Below are 23,564 nucleotides of genomic sequence, written 5' to 3'. Positions count from 1 at the left end.
AGAAAAGAAAACAACACCAAAACCTCCAGCCACACCCCCCAACACACAACAACAACAGGAAAACTCTAAAGGAGTTGTCCAAATGATTGTGGAGTACACTGGATGCAGTATACTGTATCAAGGGACTTACAAGAAAACAAAACGAGCCTTCAGTCTAAATAAAAAGATGTGGATGATTTGAAAGCTGACATGGCTAAGTGAGCAGAACACTGCAATTCAATGCAGGTGGACATTTACAAAGTCTGTGAAAGTCTGCTGACCATCACAGACAGACAGACAGAGAGAGAGAGAGAGAGAGCGCATTGCACAGGGAAACCTAAACCTGGAGGTGACAAACCGAGGCCCATAGTGATGAAACTGCTATGATACAAGGATAGAGAATCCATACTGCAACGCAGTAAGGGTCTTAAAGGAACAACAAGAACAACACCAGAGCTGAGGGCTGTGAGAGCGAGGGGTGACATTACTTACCTACACCACGACAAGCTGGTCGTCCACCCACAGTACACGACAGTACAAGATAGACATGAGGCATCTAACAGACAACAGGTGTGCTGACTCACAGACTTTCACATGGATACAAACTGAGCTAATATACATTCTGAAGCTAACAGTTACAGAACAGGTGTGATGACTTTCATCACCTTGAGCTAAATACTTTTCAGTGTATGAAACATAAGCCACAGGACATTGAAAATGACATTGATCCAGATAATAATATAATAGTACATTCAACTCTGCAAATAAAATTTCAATAATCCACTTCAGCAGCAGAAGCCTGCATGCCAACTTTCATAACATTTGTATGAATATATATGAATTTATATAAACATTATATATTATATAACATTGATATATTTGCAAATTATATTGAGAACAGATTAATTATACTCAGTATTTCACAGAAAATGAGATTATTAATAACGTGTATGATGTGGTCAACAAATTTAATGATTTTTCGGTAAGTGTTGGACCTAAACTAGCTGACAGAATTCCTAACGGAGACATCTCATGATGATCTGATAGAAAGAAATCCAAACACTATGTTTCTTAGGCCAGTAGTAGAAAAGAAAATTTTAGATATTGTTACTAAAACAAAAAATAAAAAATCCACTGATTATAAACATATAATTTATAATGTTGATTTTATTGTTGTTGATTTTATGTATTCATGTAAAGCACTTTGGTTCAGTGGTTACTGTCGTGATGTGCTATACAAATAAAGTTTGATTTGATTTGATATAGATTTGAAAATATTTAAAAAGGTAATTGAGGGCATTTCTAAACCATTAATACACCTTTTTAGTCTTTCATTTGAAACTTGTCATTTTCCTAATAGCATGAAAACAGCCAAAGTTATTCCGCTGTACAAAAGTGGAGATTATAGAAATTATAGACCTGTCTCTCTGCTCCCACAGTTCTTGAAAATTTTAGAAAAACCTTTCAATAACAGATTTGAGAATGTCATTGATAAACACAAGTTACTTTCTGACAATCAATTTGGATTCAGAAGAAGTCAGTCAACATCGCAAGCCTTAACAGAACTCGGTGAAGAAATCACAAATTTCATACACAAAAAGAAATTTGCTATTGGGATATTTATTGATTTAAAACGACTTTTGACACAATAAATCATGACGTCTTACTTCACAAATCGGACGTTTATGAGATAAGGGGGATAGTTCTCAAATCAGTTGGAAGTTACTTCAGGAACAGGAGATAATTTGTGAAGATGGTGGCATATCAATCAAGATGTTTGGACATTGTCTGTGTCGTCCCCCAGGGGTCAGTGTTAGGCCCGAAACTTTTCATCATCTACATCAATGACCGATGTCAAGTGTCGCAAATACTGAAATTCATTTTATTTGTGGACGACACAAATATTTTGAGTTCTGGTCAGAAATTACAGTAACTTTTAGACACAGTCACTTCAGAATTTGGTCAAATTAAATTATGGTTTGACATGAATGTTATCACTAAATTTGAAAAAAAAACTAAATTTATGGTGTTCGGCAGCAGTACACTGAATAATCAGGCGCAGATTAATATACAGGATGTAAACATAGAAATGTATGAATTTATGAAACGAAATTCCTTGGAGTGATGTAGACGACAAAACTTGCTGAAACCGCACATTAAGTACATCCATATTAAATAATTTTTTGATTTAACCTTTACTTAATTAGGTAAGTTATTAACAAAAATTATTTACAGTAATGACCTGGTGGATACGGAAAACACAAAGGTAAATCACAAATGTGGATCCAACAACACAGACATAAACAGAGGAACATAAACCTGCAGAGGAATGGTCTATTTGAAGAGGTTCAGTCAGGTTTTAGAATTCATCATAGTACAGAAACAGCATTAGTGAAGGTTACAAATGATCTTCTTATGGCTTCGGACAGTGGACTTATCTCTGTGCTTGTTCTGTTGGACCTCAGTGCTGCTTTTGATACTGTTGACCATAAAATTTTATTACAGAGATTAGAGCATGTCATAGGTATTAAAGGCACTGCGCTGCGGTGGTTTGAATCATATTTGTCTAATAGATTACAGTTTGTTCATGTAAATGGGGAATCTTCTTCACAGACTAAAGTTAATTATGGAGTTCCACAAGGTTCTGTGCTAGGACCAATTTTATTCACTTTATACATGCTTCCCTTAGGCAGTATTATTAGACGGTATTGCTTAAATTTTCATTGTTACGCAGATGATACCCAGCTTTATCTATCCATGAAGCCAGAGGACACACACCAATTAGCTAAACTGCAGGATTGTCTTACAGACATAAAGACATGGATGACCTCTAATTTCCTGCTTTTAAACTCAGATAAAACTGAAGTTATTGTACTTGGCCCCACAAATCTTAGAAGCATGGTGTCTAACCAGATCTTTACTCTGGATGGCATTTCCCTGACCTCTAGTAATACTGTGAGAAATCTTGGAGTCATTTTTGATCAGGATATGTCATTCAAAGCGCATATTAAACAAATATGTAGGACTGCCTTTTTGCATTTACGCAATATCTCTAAAATCAGAAAGGTCTTGTCTCAGAGTGATGCTGAAAAACTAATTCATGCATTTATTTCCTCTAGGCTGGACTATTGTAATTCTTTATTATCTGGTTGTCCTAAAAGTTCCCTAAAAAGCCTTCAGTTAATTCAAAATGCTGCAGCTAGAGTACTGACGGGGACTAGCAGGAGAGAGCATATCTCACCCGTGTTGGCCTCTCTTCATTGGCTTCCTGTTAATTCTAGAATAGAATTTAAAATTCTTCTTCTTACTTATAAGGTTTTGAATAATCAGGTCCCATCTTATCTTAGGGACCTCGTAGTACCATATCACCCTAATAGAGCGCTTCGCTCTCAGACTGCAGGCTTACTTGTAGTTCCTAGGGTTTGTAAGAGTAGAATGGGAGGCAGAGCCTTCAGCTTTCAGGCTCCTCTCCTGTGGAACCAGCTCCCAATTCAGATCAGGGAGACAGATACCCTCTCTACTTTTAAGATTAGGCTTAAAACTTTCCTTTTCGCTAAGGCTTATAGTTAGGGCTGGATCGGGTGACCCTGGACTATCCCTTGGTTATGCTGCTTTAGACGTAGACTGTGGGGGGGTTCCCATGATGCACTGTTTCTTTCTCTTTTTGCTCTGTATGCATCAGTCCGCATTTAATCATTGGTGATCGATCTCTGCCCCCCTCCACAGCATGTCTTTTTCCTGGTTCTTTCCCTCAGCCCCAACCAGTCTCAGCAGAAGACTGCCCCTCCCTGAGCCTGGTTCTGCTGGAGGTTTCTTCCTGTTAAGAGGGAGTTTTTCCTTCCCACTGTTGCCAAGTGCTTGCTCACAGGGGGTCGTTTTGACCGTTGGGGTTTTTCATAATTATTGTATGGCCTTGCCTTACAATATAAAGCGCCTTGGGGCAACTGTTTGTTGTGATTTGGCGCTATATAAAAAAAAAAGTTGATTGATTGATTGATAAACATGTAATAGACAATAACATTCTCAGTCATAAAAAAAAAACTAATTACTTCATTTTAGCCAAAGCATGAGCAGGTTTCAGCCAGCAGATTCTTTAAAATACGCTTAAAACTTCCTAACAACACAAAGGTGCTCATTTTTAATGCCTTTTGAATCTTGTTCCAGTCTTTTGCTGCAGCATATGTAAAAGATAGTTCTCCATATTTTGATTTGATCGCTATAAGTATTGCAGTTATGGCAAAGCAAAGCATTTCTTGGATAAGAAATCCCTTCATATTCTGTATTCATTGATTTTACCTTAGCTAACCTACTGTTCAGATGTCTGAGTTCTCTACATTCACTCTTTATACTGCAAAAACTAATACTAATGCATTATTTTTAACATCTAAAATACTAAAACTCTGTTTATGTATAGGAACTTACTGGCAGTGTTTCACAACAGAGATGGGGGTTATAGTTTGAGGAACTCAAACAATGTCCAAACATCATCCAGTTTAAAAACAAATACAAGCAGATTATTTTTGATAGCTACAGGGAGGAGGGGGCTTAAATGTCACTGATATGCCTAAGACTTGCAACTAATTATACAGCCCAATACCATATGTGTATACAGTATATGTAAGTATAGTCTTGTATAAAACTGAGGATGTATATATGTATATGTGTTTAGGTGTATATGCTGCAAGTGTGTATGTATACGAGGGCTGTCAATAAAGTAAGGGTCCTTTTTATTTTTTTCAAAAACTATGTGGATTTCATTCATATGTTTTTACGTCAGACATGCTTGAACCCTCGTGCGCATGCGTGAGTTTTTCCACGCCTGTCGGTGACGTCATTTGCCTGTGAGCACTCCTTGTGGGAGGAGTCGTCCAGCCCCTCGTTGGAATTCCTTTGTCTGAGAAGTTGCTGAGAGACTGGCGCTTTGTTTGATCAAAATTTTTTCTAAACCTGTGAGACACATCGAAGTGGACACGGTTCGAAAAATTAAGCTGGTTTTCAGTGAAAATTTTAATGGCTGATGAGAGATTTTGAGGTGATTCTGTTGCTTTAAGGACTTCCCACAGTGCGAGACGTCGCTCAGCGCTCTCAGCCGCCGTTGTCAGCCTGTTCAAGCTGAAAACCTCCACATTTCAGGCTCTATTGATCCAGGACGTCGTGAGAGAACAGAGAAGTTTCAGAAGAAGTCGGTTTCAGCATTTTATCCGGATATTCCACTGTTAAAGGAGATTTTTTTAATGAAAGACGTGCGGACGGATTGCAGTGTCGGCTCGCAGCCGCCGCGGCGCTCCGCCACAGGAAAAACATCTCTGTTGGAAGCCTTAAGGACAAGTTGGAACATGTCCAGCTGTTAAACAATTTCTCATATACTCACTCCACTGAAAGCCATCAAAAGCCGCCTGGATTTTACAAATGGTTATCAACACGGAGGTGTTTTTCCTGTGCTGCTGCACCGCGCCGGCTGCGTCCCGACGCACGGACCCGTCCACACGTCTTTCATTAAAAAAATCTCCTTTAACAGTGGAATATCCGGATAAAATGCTGAAACTGACTTCTTCTGAAACGTCTCTGTTCTCTCACAACGTCCTGGATCAATAGAGCCTGAAATGTGGAGGTTTTCAGCTTGAAACAGGCTGACGACGGCGCCTGAGGGTGCTGCGCGATTTCTCGCACCGTGGGAAGTCCTTAAAGCGACAGTATCACCTCAAAATCTCTCATCAGCCGTTAAAATTTTCACTGAAGACCAGCTTAATTTTTCAAACCGTGTCCACTTCGATGTGTCTCACAGGTTTAGAAAAAATTTTGATCAAACAAAGCGCCAGTCTCTCAGCAACTTCTCAGACAAAGGAATTCCGACAAGGGGCTGGACGACTCCTCCCACAAGGAGTGCTCACAGGCGAATGACGTCACCGACAGGCGTGGAAAAACTCACGCATGCGCACGAGGGTTCAAGCATGTCTGACGTAAAAACATATGAATGAAATCCATATAGTTTTTGAAAAAAATAAAAAGGACCGTTACTTTATTGACAGCCCTCGTATGTAGGTATATGTGTTTGGAAAGTTGCTTTATTTGTTATGTTATAGTTCATATTTTGCATTTATAATTATTTCTGAAAGCATATATTTTATTATAGAAAACTGTATATTTTATAAACATTTAAGGAGTAAATGATCAAGAACTTAATTAGATAATGTTGATGGTGGGCAGGGTGTTTTTTTGAACATTTTAAACAAAAGAAGGGGTAAGACTCGGTAAGTATTTCTGCTTCTTCCTGCTTGTTATCAAGCATATTTCTTTTTATTGCTATTTCACATTGTGTCCGTTTAAGATAAAAAATGAATAAGAAAAATAAGAATAAAAAATAAATTAAAAAACTTGTTTGATCCTGCTCCATCTGTGTAAAAATTTGAAGCCAATGCAATGTTTGTTGCAGTTTTTGGCTGCGGGCGCAGCTCCTTACTTTTGTTTTCGGGTGGGTTGCCAGGTCTGCACTTTATAAGCCAGCCAGTTAGGAACCAAGCCTGATTAAGCCATTTGATCGAGTTTTTGCACTTTTTTGAATTGTGGGCGATTGTAGAATGGCACCCTGTGGAATAGGAGTGTAAAGGCTTGTTTTTACTCATGTTGCTGCACAGCCGCAGCAAAGAAGAGAATTATTGGTACTCAAGTTGCGAGGAGGCTGTATGATGTGCAGAGTGCATTCTGTCTGCACTATGACTAACTTGAACGATGCTTACACCAAACAGTAGTAACTGCAGCAGTTTCAGTGCACGGAAATAAATTATGAGCTAAAAGGCTGAAAACATCTCGCTTCTTCTACTCTGCACTTTATGTTACTGTCTGTGGCACTGCCCCCAGTGGTGAACAGAAGGTGAGCAGCATCAGTCAAGACAGAATCGTGGGTGTTATTGTATTTGTGTTTTTGGGGATTAGCAGTGGAAGTGTATGTGTTGTGTTACTGTAACTGCAGTATGTGTGTTTGTTTCTCTGATTCCAGAGAAACGAACAGACAAGTCGGCGGTGTCGGGTGCCATCCGTCTCCAGATCAACGTGGAGATCGAAGGAGAGGAAAAAGTGGCACCGTACCACATACAATACACGTGCCTTCATGAGGTAACTCTAACAATGCACTGTGACTTTAAAGCTGAGTCCAGGAACATACAGTAGTGTTCAGAATAATAGTGGTGCTATGTGACTAAAAAGATTAATCCAGGTTTTGAGTATATTTATTGTTACATGGGAAACAAGGTACCAGTAGATTCAGTAGATTCTCACAAATCCAACAAGATCAAGCACTCATGATATGCACACTCTTAAGGCTATGAAATTGGGCTATTAGTAAAAAAAAGGTAGAAAAGGGGGTGTTCACAATAATAGTAGCATCTGCTGTTGACACTACAAACTCAAAACTATTATGTTCAAACTGCTTATTTAGCAATCCTGTGAATCACTAAATTACAACAAAAATATAAACGCAACACTTTTGGTTTTGCTCCCATTTTGTATGAGATGAACTCAAAGATCTAAAACTTTTTCCACATACACAATATCACCATTTCCCTCAAATATTGTTCACAAACTAGTCTAAATCTGTGATAGTGAGCACTTCTCCTTTGCTGAGATAATCCATCCCACCTCGCAGGTGTAGTATTTAGTTGTATAACCACAGCTTTTCATGATTTCTTAACATTTGCGATGCATTAATGTTGTTGGTTTGGAACCAAGATTTTGCTCATTTTCTAGTGTGCTTGGGGTCATTGTCTTGTTGAAACACCCATTTCAAGGGCATGTCCTCTTCAGCATAAGGCAACATGACCCCTTCAAGTATTTTGACATATCAATCAATCAATCAATTTTATTTATATAGCGCCAAATCACAACAAACAGTTGCCCCAAGGCGCTTTATATTGTAAGGCAAGGCCATACAATAATTACGTAAAAACCCCAATGGTCAAAACGACCCCCTGTGAGCAAGCACTTGGTGACAGTGGGAAGGAAAAACTCCCTTTTAACAGGAAGAAACCTCCAGCAGAACCAGGCTCAGGGAGGGGCAGTCTTCTGCTGGGACTGGTTGGGGCTGAGGGAGAGAACCAGGAAAAAGACATGCTGTGGAGGGGAGCAGAGATCAATCACTAATGGTTAAATGCAGAGTGGTGCATACAGAGCAAAAAGAGAAAGAAACACTCAGTGCATTATGGGAACCCCCCAGCAGTCTAAGTCTATAGCAGCATAACTAAGGGATGGTTCAGGGTCACCTGATCCAGCCCTAACTATAAGCTTTAGCAAAAGGAAAGTTTTAAGCCTAATCTTAAAAGTAGAGAGGGTGTCTAGTAGAGAGGGTGTCTGTCTCCCTGATCCGAATTGGGAGCTGGTTCCACAGGAGAGGAGCCTGAAAGCTGAAGGCTCTGCCTCCCATTCTACTCTTACAAACCCTAGGAACTACAAGTAAGCCTGCAGTCTGAGAGTGAAGCGCTCTATTGGGGTGTTATGGTACTATGAGGTCCCTAAGATAAGAAGGGACCTGATTATTCAAAACCTTATAAGTAAGAAGAAGAATTTTAAACTCTATTCTAGAATTAACAGGAAGCCAATGAAGAGAGGCCAATATGGGTGAGATATGCTCTCTCCTTCTAGTCCCCGTCAGTACTCTAGCTGCAGCATTTTGAATTAACTGAAGGCTTTTCAGGGAACTTTTAGGACAACCAGATAATAATGAATTACAATAGTCCAGCCTAGAGGAAAGTAATGGTTTAATTACTGCCACCTTAAAAGCCTGTGGTACATAGCCAACTAATAAAGATAGATTGATCATATTTAAGATCGAAGCATTAAATAATGGTAGGACTTCCTTGAGCAGCCTGGTAGGAATGGGGTCTAATAGATATGTTGATGGTTTGGATGAAGTAACTAATGAAAATAACTCAGACAGAACAATCTGAGAGAAAGAGTCTAACCAAATACCGGCATCACTGAAAGCAGCCAAAGATAATGATACGTCTTTGGGATGGTTATGAGTAATTTTTTCTCTAATAGTTAAAATTTTATTAGCAAAGAAAGTCATGAAGTCATTACTAGTTAAAGTTAAAGGAATACTCGGCTCAATAGAGCTCTGACTCTTTGTCAGCCTGGCTATAGTGCTGAAAAGAAACCTGGGGTTGTTCTTATTTTCTTCAATTAGTGATGAGTAGTAAGATGTCCTAGCTTTATGGAGGGCTTTTTTATAGAGCAACAGACTCTTTTTCCAGGCTAAGTGAAGATCTTCTAAATTAGTGAGACGCCATTTCCTCTCCAACTTACGGGTTATCTGCTTTAAGCTGCGAGTTTGTGAGTTATACCACGGAGTCAGGCACTTCTGATTTAAAGCTCTCTTTTTCAGAGGAGCTACAGCATCCAAAGTTGTCTTCAATGAGGATGTGAAGACAACTTACTCTATCTCACTTACAGAGTTTAGGTAGCTACTCTGCACTGTGTTAGTATATGGCATTAGGGAACATAAAGAAGGAAACATATCCTTAAACCTAGTTACAGCGCTTTCTGAAAGACTTCTAATGTAATGAAACTTATTCCCCACTGCTGGGTAGTCCATCAGAGTAAATGTAAATGTTATTAAGAAATGATCAGACAGAAGGGAGTTTTCAGGGAATACTGTTAAGTCTTCATTTTCCATACCATAAGTCAGAACTAGATCTAAGATATGATTAAAGTGGTGGGTGGACTCATTTACATTTTGAGCAAAGCCAATTGAGTCTAATAATAGATTAAATGCAGTGTTGAGGCTGTCATTCTCAGCATCTGTGTGGATGTTAAAATCGCCCACCATAATTATCTTATCTGAGCTAAGCACTAAGTCAGACAAAAGTTCTGAAAATTCACAGAGAAACTCACAGTAACGAGCAGGAGGACGATAGATAACAACAAATAAAACTGGTTTTTGGGACTTCCAATTTGGATGGACAAGACTAAGAGTCAAGCTTTCAAATGAATTAAAGCTCTGTCTGGGTTTTTGATTAATTAATAAGCTGGAATGGAAGATTGCTGCTAATCCTCCGCCTCGGCCCGTGCTACGAGCGTTCTGGCAGTTAGTGTGACTCGGGGGTGTTGACTCATTTAAACTAACATATTCATCCTGCTGTAACCAGGTTTCTGTAAGGCAGAATAAATCAATATGTTGATCAATTATTATATCATTTACTAACAGGGACTTAGAAGAGAGAGACCTAATGTTTAATAGACCACATTTAACTGTTTTAGTCTGTGGTGCAGTTGAAGGTGCTATATTATTTTTTCTTTTTGAATTTTTATGCTTAAATAGATTTTTGCTGTTTATCGGTAGTCTGGGAGCAGGCACCGTCTCTACGGGGATGGGGTAATGAGGGGATGGCAGGGGGAGAGAAGCTGCAGAGAGGTGTGTAAGACTACAACTCTGCTTCCTGGTCCCAACCCTGGATAGTCACGGTTTGGAGGATTTAAGAAAATTGGCCAGATTTCTAGAAATGAGAGCTGCTCCATCCAAAGTGGGATGGATGCCGTCTCTCCTAACAAGACCAGGTTTTCCCCAGAAGCTTTGCCAATTATCTATGAAGCCCACCTCATTTTTTGGACACCACTCAGACAGCCAGCAATTCAAGGAGAACATGCGGCTAAACATGTCACTCCCAGTCCGATTGGGGAGGGGCCCAGAGAAAACTACAGAGTCCGACATTGTTTTTGCAAAGTTACACACCGATTCAATGTTAATTTTAGTGACCTCCAATTGGCGTAACCGGGTGTCATTACTGCCGACGTGAATTACAATCTTACCAAATTTACGCTTAGCCTTAGCCAGCAGTTTCAAATTTCCTTCAATGTCGCCTGCTCTGGCCCCCGGAAGACAATTGACTATGGTTGCTGGTGTCACTAACTTCACATTCTCAAAACAGAGTCGCCAATAACCAGAGTTTGTTCCTCGGCGGGTGTGTCGCCGAGTGGGGAAAAACGGTTAGAAATGTGAACGCGTTGGCTGTGTACACGGGGCTTCTGTTTAGGGCTACGCTTCCTCCTCACAGTCACCCAGTCGGCCTGCTTTCCCGGCTGCTTGGGATCTGCCAGAGGGAAACTAACGGCTGCTAAGCTACCTTGGTCCGCACCGACTACAGGGGCCTGGCTAGCTGTAGGATTTTCCACGGTGCGGAGCCGAGTCTCCAGTTCGCCCAGCCTGGCCTCCAAAGCTACGAATAAGCTACACTTATTACAAGTACCATTACTGCTAAAGGAGGCCGAGGAATAACTAAACATTTCACACCCAGAGCAGAAAAGTGCAGGAGAGACAGGAGAAGCCACCATGCTGAACCGGCTAAGAGCTAGTAGCTGCGCTAAGCTAGCGGATTCCTAAAAACACACAAAGTGAATAACGTGTAAATAATTTAGAGGTGATTCAGCAGAGGGAGTGCTTTAGTTAAGGCACGTGAAGATACGTTATCTAGGTAACTAGATCAATCTAACTGCGCAGATTAAACAGCTAACAGATACAGCAAAACACCGCTGTGCTCCGGAACAGGAAGTGATACAATACTGCAGTGAGAGCCAACCACCAGTAGAGGCAAGCAAGAGCAAAAAAAAAAAACTGATATCCAAACTGATCCATGATACCTGGTATGAGATATATAGGCCCAACACCATATCATGATGCTTGCACCAGCATGCTTCACTGTCTTCACTAGGGATGGGTATTGATAAGATTTTATCGATATCGATGCCATTATCGATTCTGCTTATCGATCCGATTCCATATCGATTCCCTTATCGATACCTCTTGAATTTTGTACTAAAAGTAAGCTTTACAGGTTTTCTATGTATTTCATTGAGTCTTAAAGTAAATAAATATGAAATTGGTCACTGTATCCTTGATCTCTGGACATAAATAAAAATATACAAAATGGTGTTTCGCTTTGAAGTTATTAATTCAGACTGGATTCTATCATTCTAACTTGACTCGTCAGAGAGCCACGCAACGTTTGGAGCTGTGTGAACAGAACGGAGGACAATTCTCGTTTTTCTCGCAACAAGACAGGAGTCCCAGTTAGTAACTTTAATCTGCACAAAAGTGACTCATGATTGACATATTCAGGGATGAAAGTGGTAAAAAACAAAAAAGATGAAACCCAAAATTACCCCCCAACATCACCTGCACGAAAAATGTTTCAATTCTAGAAGCTCTGAAATGCAATCTGGGACTATTCCAGATGATCAGCTGGAGTGAGTGCAGCATCCATTTAGGTGAGGGAAAAAAAAAAAACTTTCCTTATTCAAATTCATTCCAGTAATATTCTGCTCTTACTAGGATGCAGCAGTTTTCTAGCTTGACAGACAGTTCTGGAGGAAATCACTGAAGAAATTAACACTTTGAAGATATGGTTTGACCGAAACAAACAGTCATTAAACTTAAATAAGACAGGGATGAAATGGAGGTGTAAGAGTCACTAGGTGTTCACAGGAAACACTTATTTATTTCTGTATGTATGTATGTATGTATTTATTTATTTATTTATGTATGTTCATTGTTAGTTGGTTTTATATTTCCTGTTGTGTTTCTGTTCAGGTTCTTTTTGTCTCCTTTTCTAAAATTGTATAAAATAAGTATATATTGTATATAATAATTAGATTATTAATATATAAACAAAAATAAATTTAAGAAATATTACAATTTGAAAACAAATGCACCCAAATGTGACGACTGCTGCAACTGCTTAATGCTAACTTTTAACATTGAAAATGCCATAGACATGCTAACGCGTTAACATCGCTCCCGTTTTTAAGTTATAAAATACATCTATCAACTGTTTCAGAAACCATAACAGGTCGGTTTAACATAGAAAAGGTAAATCATACTCACAGACGTATGCTCTTTAGGGTTTTAGTGGGGGATTTTGTTGGGTATTTTCTCCTCCAAACATTCTTAAAACCTTTGATAAGACAAACAGAGTCAAGAACCACCAGTGAGACAGAAAGTCAAATTTTACGCGCGGAGTGCAGTCAGGCTATACACCAAAGCTACACTAAAGTCTGGCCTGCGCTTCGCTCTTTTTATTAGTGAATCCCTCATCACATAAACAAAAACTTGTCCTAAGGGTGGGGGGAATGACGCAAGACAAGTTTCTTCCCGTAACATAAACACACACGTCAATAAGTGCAGCTGTAAGCAAAACAGTTTCTTTCTTTTTCTCTTATCGTCGAAGGTCAGCACATCTTGTTCGCAGTTATCAGCTGTTCTGCATCTGCCTGGAACACTAAGCATCACATCACAATCAGAATAATAATAAGTACATCCAGCTTCTCATTCCCAGTTCAGATTGACCCCAGCATGCTAAAACAAGGTTGAATAACACATACATTCTCGGGGTTAGGTGCAAACAGCACAACACCGTTCTCATCAGAAAGAAGACAAAAGGTACAAATGTTTAACAGTGATAACATATATATATATATATAAAATCCTTAACATTTCCCACCTGTTTATCACCTGTTAAACATACAGTAGGCATCACCCAGCTTAGTTAGTTAGTTTATTAACTTAGTTTATTCTGTCCATGTTTTTATTAATTGAACACCACCAACAGATGGAAGATTCGAATCCAGCTGCTATTTGATCAACCAGTTTATACTCGTCAGGCACTCCTCTGGGGACTCCTATTGCGTCAATATATGTTGGATTTCCTACTCCTTTCCAATCTCTTTTTACTCTATGTCTGGCTATGCCTTTCTGCCAATCCTCAGGAATAAGAGAGGCTGCATATGTCGTAACGTCTTCAGGGGTCATGGGTAACAATAATGATATTAATGCACAATAACCTGACACATTTCGTGGCAGTCTGTCAAAGATTCTGTTATCACCACACCACCACCATACATCACTCCTACCGACTGGTATAAATGAACCGTTTTTCTGTATTATTCGACTACACCACTTGTCTTATTACTTTTTCAGCTAAAGCTTCATAGGCTAAGAGTGTGTTAACTCATCACGTCAACAGTTCAAGCTTGAACTGGAGTTATGAGCTTTTCAATATCATCATAATTCTCAGTACAGTCATTACAGTTTTCTCCACTAAGGTCTGACTGTTTCAATGCTTGATATTTTGGCATAGTTTGTTGGAAGGCCAGATTACACTGTACAAATGTATTTGACACCATTTTGCCAACCATTGTTTTGATATAAGGGATCACACAACACATGCAAAGTCCAATCAGAATTACGACTATAATAACTGGTGTCACCATTTTCAATAGTAACTGCCAACATGGTCCTGAAGTCAACCAGGACCAGGGATTCCACCGGTTCACGGCTAGGGTGTCTTTATGCATTGCATCACGAAGTTTGTTCAGCTCTTCCAATGCGTCCTGCATATCCACTGAATGAATGGAGTCTGGGATGAAAGTACAGCATGTTGTGTTCAGCAGAACACAAACTCCTCCCTGTGAACCAGTAAGCAAGTCTAAAACCATGCGATTTTGCATCACCATGGTACGTAAAGCATCTATTTCAGTGTTTTGAGCTGCTACTATTTTTTTTTGTTACATTCATGAACAGACCCAATCGATAATTCAGAGTTTCAATCATTAATGAATTTTTTTTCCACTCCTATCCAGGGGAACAATGAATGTGCTATTTTATCTCCTACAGACCACAATTTTTTGGTCCTTTAGTACATCCGAGCCCCACATGTGATTATGTGGTAACACATCTGGGTATATCAATCTCCTCCGTCTGGTGCTGCCATTCTTCTCTGTGGAGGTCCTACCACATATGTATGGTCAGTCACCTGGGTAGGTGCACACACACCACCCCAATTTGGTGGGAGACTCATGTACAGTCTGGAACCACAAAGCCAATAGATGTCATCATACACCGGAGTACCATTTACAGGTGGTAGCAAAAACTTACTAACATAAGCACATGATTCATCCGTTCCCCGTGGACAGGAGCCTGTATAATTACATCCCCGTCCAATGTGATGAAGATAAGTACCATCCACATATTATGTTTTGGTTAGGCTTAAATTATTTGATAAAACATACGTTTGGGTACACAGACGTTTCTTAATTTTACCTACATTTTTATTCCCTGTCCCGTAAAAGCAAATTGGGAATGGCCGTTGTGATGACAATTTAACGTGATGATATTTTTGCGTTTCCCTTCAGTCTAGTCAATGGAGCAGCACTTGGGCACGCTTGTACGTCCTCTGTTGAAATCCCTATCATATAAGTGGTTGCACTGAGGCAAGTGGTGTTACATCTTATCAGATTTGCTGAGAACTGCTGCCCCCGAAATACAGTTTGATTATGCATCCGTATGATAAGACATTCTGTCACCCTAGCAGGGTACGGTTTAGCCGTCAGAGCTGGGTGTGTTGAGGATATAGGTATTTGCGAACAAACATAACAATTAGTAACGTAATTCCATAGCCAATAAATGAACATATCTGTACCACATATTAGTATGGTATATATGAGGGTGTCCATCTGTCTCATTCACATTATGAATAAACCTCTTCTGACGTTGCTTGCGTTGTTCTCTGGCTTGGTCCACAGTGAGCTGCAATTCTTGGGTCAACCACCAGGCCAGGAATCCGAGGAGCACGAAACACACTAAGATCACAACGCAACCGGCTGCCCTACCAACAGTCCGGCAGCGGCGGCGCTGAGCACGCCGCTCCGGGGTCTGCTGTAGTTCAGTCATGATTGCTAGGATACAGTGTTGTTAACCACCTCACCTAATAGTGCAAGGATCTCCCTGCTTCACTGGCATTGAGACAATCTATTGCTAATTAAATAGACTCCCTTTGTAGCCAGACTTCCCCTTACACTGTGGAGGCCGCCAACACACGCTGTATCTTACAGTGATGTATCCACGTTGATCTCTCCGCTATCTTTACTGCAGTTGGTGTTGTTAACAGCACTTGGTATAGACCTTCCCAACGAGGACTGGACTCTGATGAACACCCAGTCTCCTGGCTAGACTACTGGAAGGCCGTCCTGTGGAAGATCAAAATTATTCGGCAGTAAATGTGTTTAAGTTATCTCTTTCTGTGTTAATGTCTTTTTCATAAAATTTGCTAATGTTTGTTCCTCATCTGCTGTTTTAGTATCCATGTCAAAATTGGTAGACGATATGGTCATCCATAAAGTATCTCAAATGGTGTTAACCCTGATGGTGTTGGTGTTATTCTCATATACAATTTTACTAGGTCCAACATTCAATCCAGGTTCGTTTTGTCTCTTCTATACATTTCCTTAATCTTATTTTTATTGTGCCCTTTGTCCTTTCCACTAATCCGGCACTGTGTGGATGATAAGCACAATGAGTTTTGAGATTGACCTGTAGCGCTTCTCCTACGTATTGCACTATTGTATTAACAAAATGCACTCCATTATCTGAATAGACTGTTTCTGGTATTCCAAATCATGGAATGATGTCTTTGCACAATGCCTTAGCCACTGTAAGTGCATCTGCATGTTTTGTAGGGAACAATTCTACCTATTTTGAGAAGGCATCAATTATGACTAAACAAAATTCCTTCCCTTCATGTTTACTCAGCTGTATATAATCCATATGAATCACTTGAAAGGGATATTGTGGTGTTGGAAATTTGCCTCTTTGGGGTCTCAAATTGCCTTGTGAGTTGTGTTTTGCACATGTCATGCATGCTCTACAATGCTGCTTTTGCATATGCATCGAACCCATAAAGACAAAAAATAGATTGCGATATCATACCCCCTGATGAGACATGCGTCACGCCATGGCTCATAATAGCTGCCCATTTAAACATATTTTTTGGCAATATGGGTTTCTTTTGTGGTCATATCCGGAGGGGTGTCGCCCTGTGGCTGATAATTCATGTCCTAAATATTTTACTTTATCCCTACACAACTGAACTTTGTTTTTACTCACTTTGTGGCCATTATCAAATAAGAAACATAATAATGCTACTGTGTCAGTTATGCAGTTTTCTCGTGTGTCAGAGGCAATCAAATGTCATCGACATACACTAATAGTTGGCTATCTGCCGGTGGAACGAAATTAGCTAAACATGCTGACATGACTTGAGAATAAATAGATGGGCTCTCTGCGTAACCCTGCGGTAATCTGGTAAATGTATATCGTTGTCCTTTAAAGGTAAAAGCAAACCAGAATTGACTATCTGGGTGTACTGGTATCTATTACAGAAAAACAACTAGAATTTAATCTCAATGAGCTTAACAGTGTGTGCGGATCTGGTACACATGGAGCTCTTTTTACCACAGCAGCATTTACTGCCTGCAGATCTTGAATCATTCTCCACCCCACTGAGGGCGGAGCCTTTTTTTTTACAGGAAATATGGGTGTGTTACATGGTGAATCTGGACATGGCACTATTACTCCTGCTGTTAACAAATCCTCTATTACTGGCCTGATTCCTTCAATTGCATCAGGTTTCAATGGATACTGTCTTACACATGGTCTGTATTCTGTTTTTGGTCTTATAACTACAGGTTGTGCATTTTTTATCAGTCCTACGTCTGAAGGACCTGTTGTCCACAATCCTGATGGTACAGAAGAGAGAGATCATCCTCTTCAGGACTCAACTGAAACACTCAGGATTGTGAAGTGGACACATCAATGTGTGTTCCAGCTGTCAGCACCAATGAGACGTTAACTGGCACTTTATACAATTTAGTTGATGGACTGAACTCCGTTCCTGGTCCAACTCTGCTCCAATCAGTGGCTGACAAAGCTGTTATGACTGTCAGTCCCAATTCTTGCCATTCTGTCAAATATGGTTTACAAAATGACACATGTAATGGCATACCTGTGAATCTCAATTTTAAAACATCTTCAGTGGCACCTGTTACTGTTATGACAGCTGTTGAGTTGCCATCATGAATCAAATCGGTCATTGTCAGCTTCACAGGTGAAATATTTTTCAATTTGTTTTCATACACTGGTGTTCCTGGCAATATGCCACTATGGACTCTAAATAATCTGCATCTAAACTCTATCCATGGTTCTCCTTCTTTCTGAGTTGTCCTGGTAATTTCAGTATAATTTATCTTTGGTCCTAACACACCTTTTGCACGTGTAATCATAGCTTCCACTCTTGTTTCTAAGACTAGATCATCATGTGTCAGTGGTACGCCTTGTTGGTCTGCAGGATTCCAGTCTCCGCGTACCTGACTCCATTTAGGGCCACATGCTTTCATCCACACCTGTTGGACTTCAGGTCCACTAAGGTGGTAAGAACTTCTAATGTTTTCTATATCCTGCATAAATCCCTCAATATCGACATGTGGCGATGGTATCATGTCGACTGCTGCTTTGATATCATCAGCATTCCATGTTCGATATACGAGCATGGTTGATCGATATCCTGCTGTTCCTGCACGAGGATTTGGTACTTCTATCATAGGATAGGCACCTCCCTGGTCACTGTGTTCCACCATGGGAGGGGCTGTAGGCACTTTCGCTTGACTGCGTGTTTGTGGTTTTTCTGGTTTTTCTGGTTTTTCACTTTTTACCTTAGGTTTTACTGCCAAATCATACTGTGGTGGCGGTACATCGTCATCCTCTGGTAGAGGAGATAAGGGTGTTGTTGTCACCGACGATCCAGCCGGCGGTGGTTGCTGAGGCTGTTCTGGTTCTCTGTGCTGAATTATCACATCTTCTTCTGCCTTACCTACAACTTTCTTTTTCCTTACTTTCTCTAATTGTCGCTTCTCTGATCCCTTCTGTCTGTTCTCTGCTTCCTCCTCCCAAAATGCCACTAAATCTGCCCCTACTTTCTGCATCTTTTTCTCATCACCTTTATGTTGCTGTTCTAACTCCTTCTTTAGCTTCTGTATACTGATCAGGTTCAGTCGTCCGTCAAAGTCATGTTTATTTATCCAGGTCTCCAATTTCTTTGTTGCTTTTGGATTTTTTGCTTCCATAAATTTCCAGTCGTCAGTTGATAAATTTTCCTTATTTATAGACGTCTTACCCCCCATTTTTATTATCCCTTGTTATAATTTGGACTTCAGACGGGGGCACACCTAGGGTGTTCTAAATCTGAAGTTTTCACACTTTCTTTGGACGTGACAATTAATTTGCCGTCGTGTGGTTGATTCCTTTCACCTCCCCGTAGGAAGCGGAATCACTTGCCTGCTGCTTCCACACGCACGGTTGTCACTAACGTTGTCCAAAGTATTACACTTTCACACAGTTATTTACACTTACACAAAACACTATTTACACATAGAAACACTTTTAATAATCGTACGCGTATTCTTATACCAGGGGAGCTCGCCCTCCCGTGAAATTTAACTAATGTCCTGCATTAGGGGACTCCGCCGTCCCTGCCAGATTTAACTGCTTTTTTACAGTGCACGTATTTCTACCCGGGATTTCCTTTACGTATTAAAACAGAGGAGTCCGTACCCTCCTTCCGGAATTTAACTACGGGCGTCCCTCGCAACCGTAGAGGAGTCCGCCCTCCTCGCGGAGTTTAACTGCTTTGCATTAACAGACGATTCCACGCCATCGCTTACGGAGTTTAACTGTTTTATGTGATCACTTTTATCCCCTACCGGTACGCGTATATAAACAGAGGAGTCCGCACCCTCCTTACAGAGTTTAACTGCTTTGCATTAACAGACGATTCTGTATCATCGCTTGCGGAATTTAACTGTTTATGTGATCTGATCACCACTCACTCAGTACTATTTACAAAGAAATTCTACTCACTGACTCGACTTCCTGTCTGTCTTCTTCGGGAAAATCTCGTCAACCAGACGATGCCAACGGTGGTCGACAATTGCAGACACGATCAATCGATCGGACCTTGGCCAAGGATTTACGTCTGGACTTGACGACCTCCGCTGGACACCTCCGGTATTGTTGAGATCCCGGACGAGCCCCCAGTCAATGTTGGGTATTTTCTCCTCCAAACATTCTTAAAACCTTTGATAAGACAAACAGAGTCAAGAACCACCAGTGAGACAGAAAGTCAAATTTTACGCGCGGAGTGCAGTCAGGCTATACACCAAAGCTACACTAAAGTCTGGCCTGCGCTTCGCTCTTTTTATTAGTGAATCCCTCATCACATAAACAAAAACTTGTCCTAAGGGTGGGGGGAATGACGCAAGACAAGTTTCTTCCCGTAACATAAACACACACGTCAATAAGTGCAGCTGTAAGCAAAACAGTTTCTTTCTTTTTCTCTTATCGTCGAAGGTCAGCACATCTTGTTCGCAGTTATCAGCTGTTCTGCATCTGCCTGGAACACTAAGCATCACATCACAATCAGAATAATAATAAGTACATCCAGCTTCTCATTCCCAGTTCAGATTGACCCCAGCATGCTAAAACAAGGTTGAATAACACATACATTCTCGGGGTTAGGTGCAAACAGCACAACACCGTTCTCATCAGAAAGAAGACAAAAGGTACAAATGTTTAACAGTGATAACATATATATATATATATAAAATCCTTAACAGATTTTAATTAAGCGAAAGAAAGAAAGAAAGAATAAACGAAGCAATAGATCGAAGCGTAGCTTCAATCTGCGAACCACTGCTTTGATTGGTTCAAGGTTCAAAGCAAAGCCGCGCTGCAGAGAAGTTGATTACGGGCCCACTGTAGGGTCTGTAATCAATGTAGAGAAATTATAATTTTCCTGACAAACACCCCCCAAAACAACGGCCACTCTGAAGGACCAATAACAGAATCGTTAAGCAAAAAGCTTATTGATGTCGGTGGATCAAATCATTTCTTAACGATACCCGAAAGGAACCGGTTCTCGATACCCATCCCTAGTCTTCACTGTGAACTGTGGCTTGAATTCAGAGTTTGGGGGTCGTCTCACAAACTGTCTGCGGCCCTTAGACCCAAAAAGAACTATTTTACTCTCATCAGTCCACAAAATATTCCTCCATTTCTCTTTAGGCCAGTTGATGTGTTCTTTGGCATATTGTAACCTCTTCTGCACGTCTTTTATTTAACAGAGGGACTTTGCGGGGGATTCTTGCAAATAAATTAGCTTCACACAGGCGTTTTCTAACTGTCACAGCACTTACAGGTAACTCCAGACTGTCTTTGATCATCCTGGAGCTGATCAATGGGTGAGCCTTTGCCATTCTGGTTATTCTTCTATCCATTTTGATGGTTGTTTTCTGTTTTCTTCCACGCATCTGTTTTTTTTTTTGTCCATTGTAAAGCATTGGAGATCATTGTAGATGAACAGCCTATAATTTTTTGCACCTGCGTATAAGTTTTCTCCTCTCCAATCAACTTTTTAATCAAACTACGCTGTTCTTCTGAACAATGTCTTGAACGTCCCATTTTCCTCAGGCTTTCAAAGAGAAAAACATGTTCAACAGGTGCTGGCTTCATCCTTAAATAGGGGACACCTGATTCACACCTGTTTTCTTCCACAAAATTGCCGAACTCAAAGACTGAATGCCACACTACTATTATTGTGAACACCCCCTTTTCTACTTTTTTTTTTACTAATAGTCCAATTTCATAGCCTTAAGAGTGTGCATATCATGAATGCTTGGTCTTGTTGGATTTGTGAGAAGCTACTGAATCTACTGGTACCTTGTTTCCCATGTAACAATAAGAAATATACTCAAAACCTGGATTAATCTTTTAAGTCACATAGCACTACTATTATTCTGAACCCCACTGTACAAAGAGCAAATTGTCTATAAAGAAAATCAGGGAGCTACAAGTGACAGCGAACTGAAATTACCCAGCAAAGTTCTTCATGGTACAAAATGTGATGTTACAGAAACCTGGTCCTGTCCTATTCTCTGTCTAGAACATGTTTCTCTGCTACATGTATGTGGAGAGTGGCGGTGCGGTTAAGATCCCTGTGGCTCAGGGTGACGATGCTTGGAAGGTTTACTTTGATGAGTTGCAGCAGGAAATCGTGGATGAATTTGCGATGCGATACGGCATTGAGTCCATCTACCAGGCCATGACGTGAGTCCAGTGTTAACGTGCAGATGTACAGGTTTGCATGTGTGAGAATTTCCTGCAGCTGGCTCAAATTGGGAAACATTGCAATACGTGTTTATATGTACTTGTCGATGGGATGGAATGTGGATGGAACTATAAAAGGCAACTAAACTGGGTTTGGGACTTACTGGTGTTCTGGGCTTATGGCATCAAAAGAATCGCAGTTTATTTTGAATACATTCATGTATTTAATACAGAGTAATGATCTCTTCATCCTTATTGATGTGGACTCACCGGTGAGTCCATGAACCCCTGAGGGTTAATCCAGCCAGCACTGCATGATAGGTTGTGTCTGCTTAAATGGGGATGTCATATATAGCTCAGTGTTGACCTAATCAATACCACTTAATGGGACTAAACAACACAATCCAGCCTCAGTGTACATGACCTACAAACGACCTTTGTTGCCATTTTTACCCCATAATTCCATAACATTTAGTCATAAATAGTCCATCCTATACCTTTGTGGCATCCGTATGATCAGACAAATTAATATGGTATATGTTTCAACATGATTGGAGCATTTTTCAATGTTGACGTGTAATTTTTCATTGACCCCCTACCTGGCTACATCTGCCACCCCAAGATGGCCACCATACATTTTTGTGTAGGCCACGGTACACTGAGGCTGGATTGTAAGTGCTGTTTAGTCACATTAAGTGATACCGAAAACCTGTTTGGCCCATTGACTATATGGCCAGCTTTACAGTTCATAAACACTGTCTTTTAACCCAGTATAAATCTGTTTCCCTCCTTCTCATGTTTTCCATCCTTTGATCATCATGTCTCTCTCTCTCTCTCTATATATATATACGTATATATATATATATATATATATATATATATATATATATATATATATATATATATATATACTGATTTTTCCTTCTGTCTCTTTGGATCTGTACCCACCCTGCTTCTCCTCCACAACGTCTCTTCTGTCCTCAGTCATTTCTCTTGCCTGTCCTCTAAGTACATGTTGTCGGGCGTTCCAGCAGTGATGAGCACCTTGCTGGCCAACATCAATGCCTTCTACGCCCACCCTACCGCTTCCACCAATGTCCCTGCTCCAGTTCGATTTGCAGCCTGCAACTTTGGGGTAAGACAGTAACAGCTGCTGTGATGTCTGTGTAAAGCTCTGCTGTGAGTCACAGTAGCTGAAGCCTTTGTGTGTCAGCGTCAATGGCTTTCTTTGGATACTGGTTGACATTTTTTTTTCCACCTGGGAGGAGGGCTGACTCATCCATCACACTCATCAGTGAGATTTAACACTGAGTGATCTGCAACAATGTGTTGCACAGCAGAGACTGCAGAGTAACACACCCGCTGAGATACTACTGGAAGTGATGACCGTTGTCACTTTGTCTTCGGGTGTGTTACCGCCCCACATACACCGTGACTGTTTCTCAAAATAAAACATTGAACAGGATCCCACCAGCTGGTGGAGAAAAACTCCACATTCTATTTTTGCTTTGGTTAGGAAGTGTTGGTGTGGAACACAAGGACAGCCTTGTGACCAGCCAATCCATTTCAATATGGATGAATACAAGGTGTCGATGAGAGAGCGAGT

At 40.5% G+C, this 23,564-nt stretch overlaps 1 protein-coding gene across 5 annotated transcripts in view; it reads left to right on the top strand.

The window, feature by feature from the left end:
* LOC117511182 (protein unc-13 homolog B-like) overlaps positions 1-23,564 on the top strand; it is a 422,327-nt gene that overhangs the window by 266,639 nt on the left and 132,124 nt on the right. For all 5 annotated transcript variants that reach the window (XM_034171173.1, XM_034171170.1, XM_034171169.1 and 2 more), the window contains 3 exons: positions 6,977-7,092; positions 21,795-21,958; positions 22,943-23,093. In XM_034171173.1, the coding sequence (XP_034027064.1) occupies positions 6,977-7,092; positions 21,795-21,958; positions 22,943-23,093 (431 nt within the window). The remainder of the gene's footprint in view (positions 1-6,976; positions 7,093-21,794; positions 21,959-22,942; positions 23,094-23,564) is intronic.

Source organism: Thalassophryne amazonica, chromosome 5 (assembly GCF_902500255.1).
Source record: "Thalassophryne amazonica chromosome 5, fThaAma1.1, whole genome shotgun sequence".
NCBI lineage: Eukaryota > Metazoa > Chordata > Actinopteri > Batrachoidiformes > Batrachoididae > Thalassophryne > Thalassophryne amazonica.
This window is presented reverse-complemented; position numbering and strand designations above follow the sequence as displayed.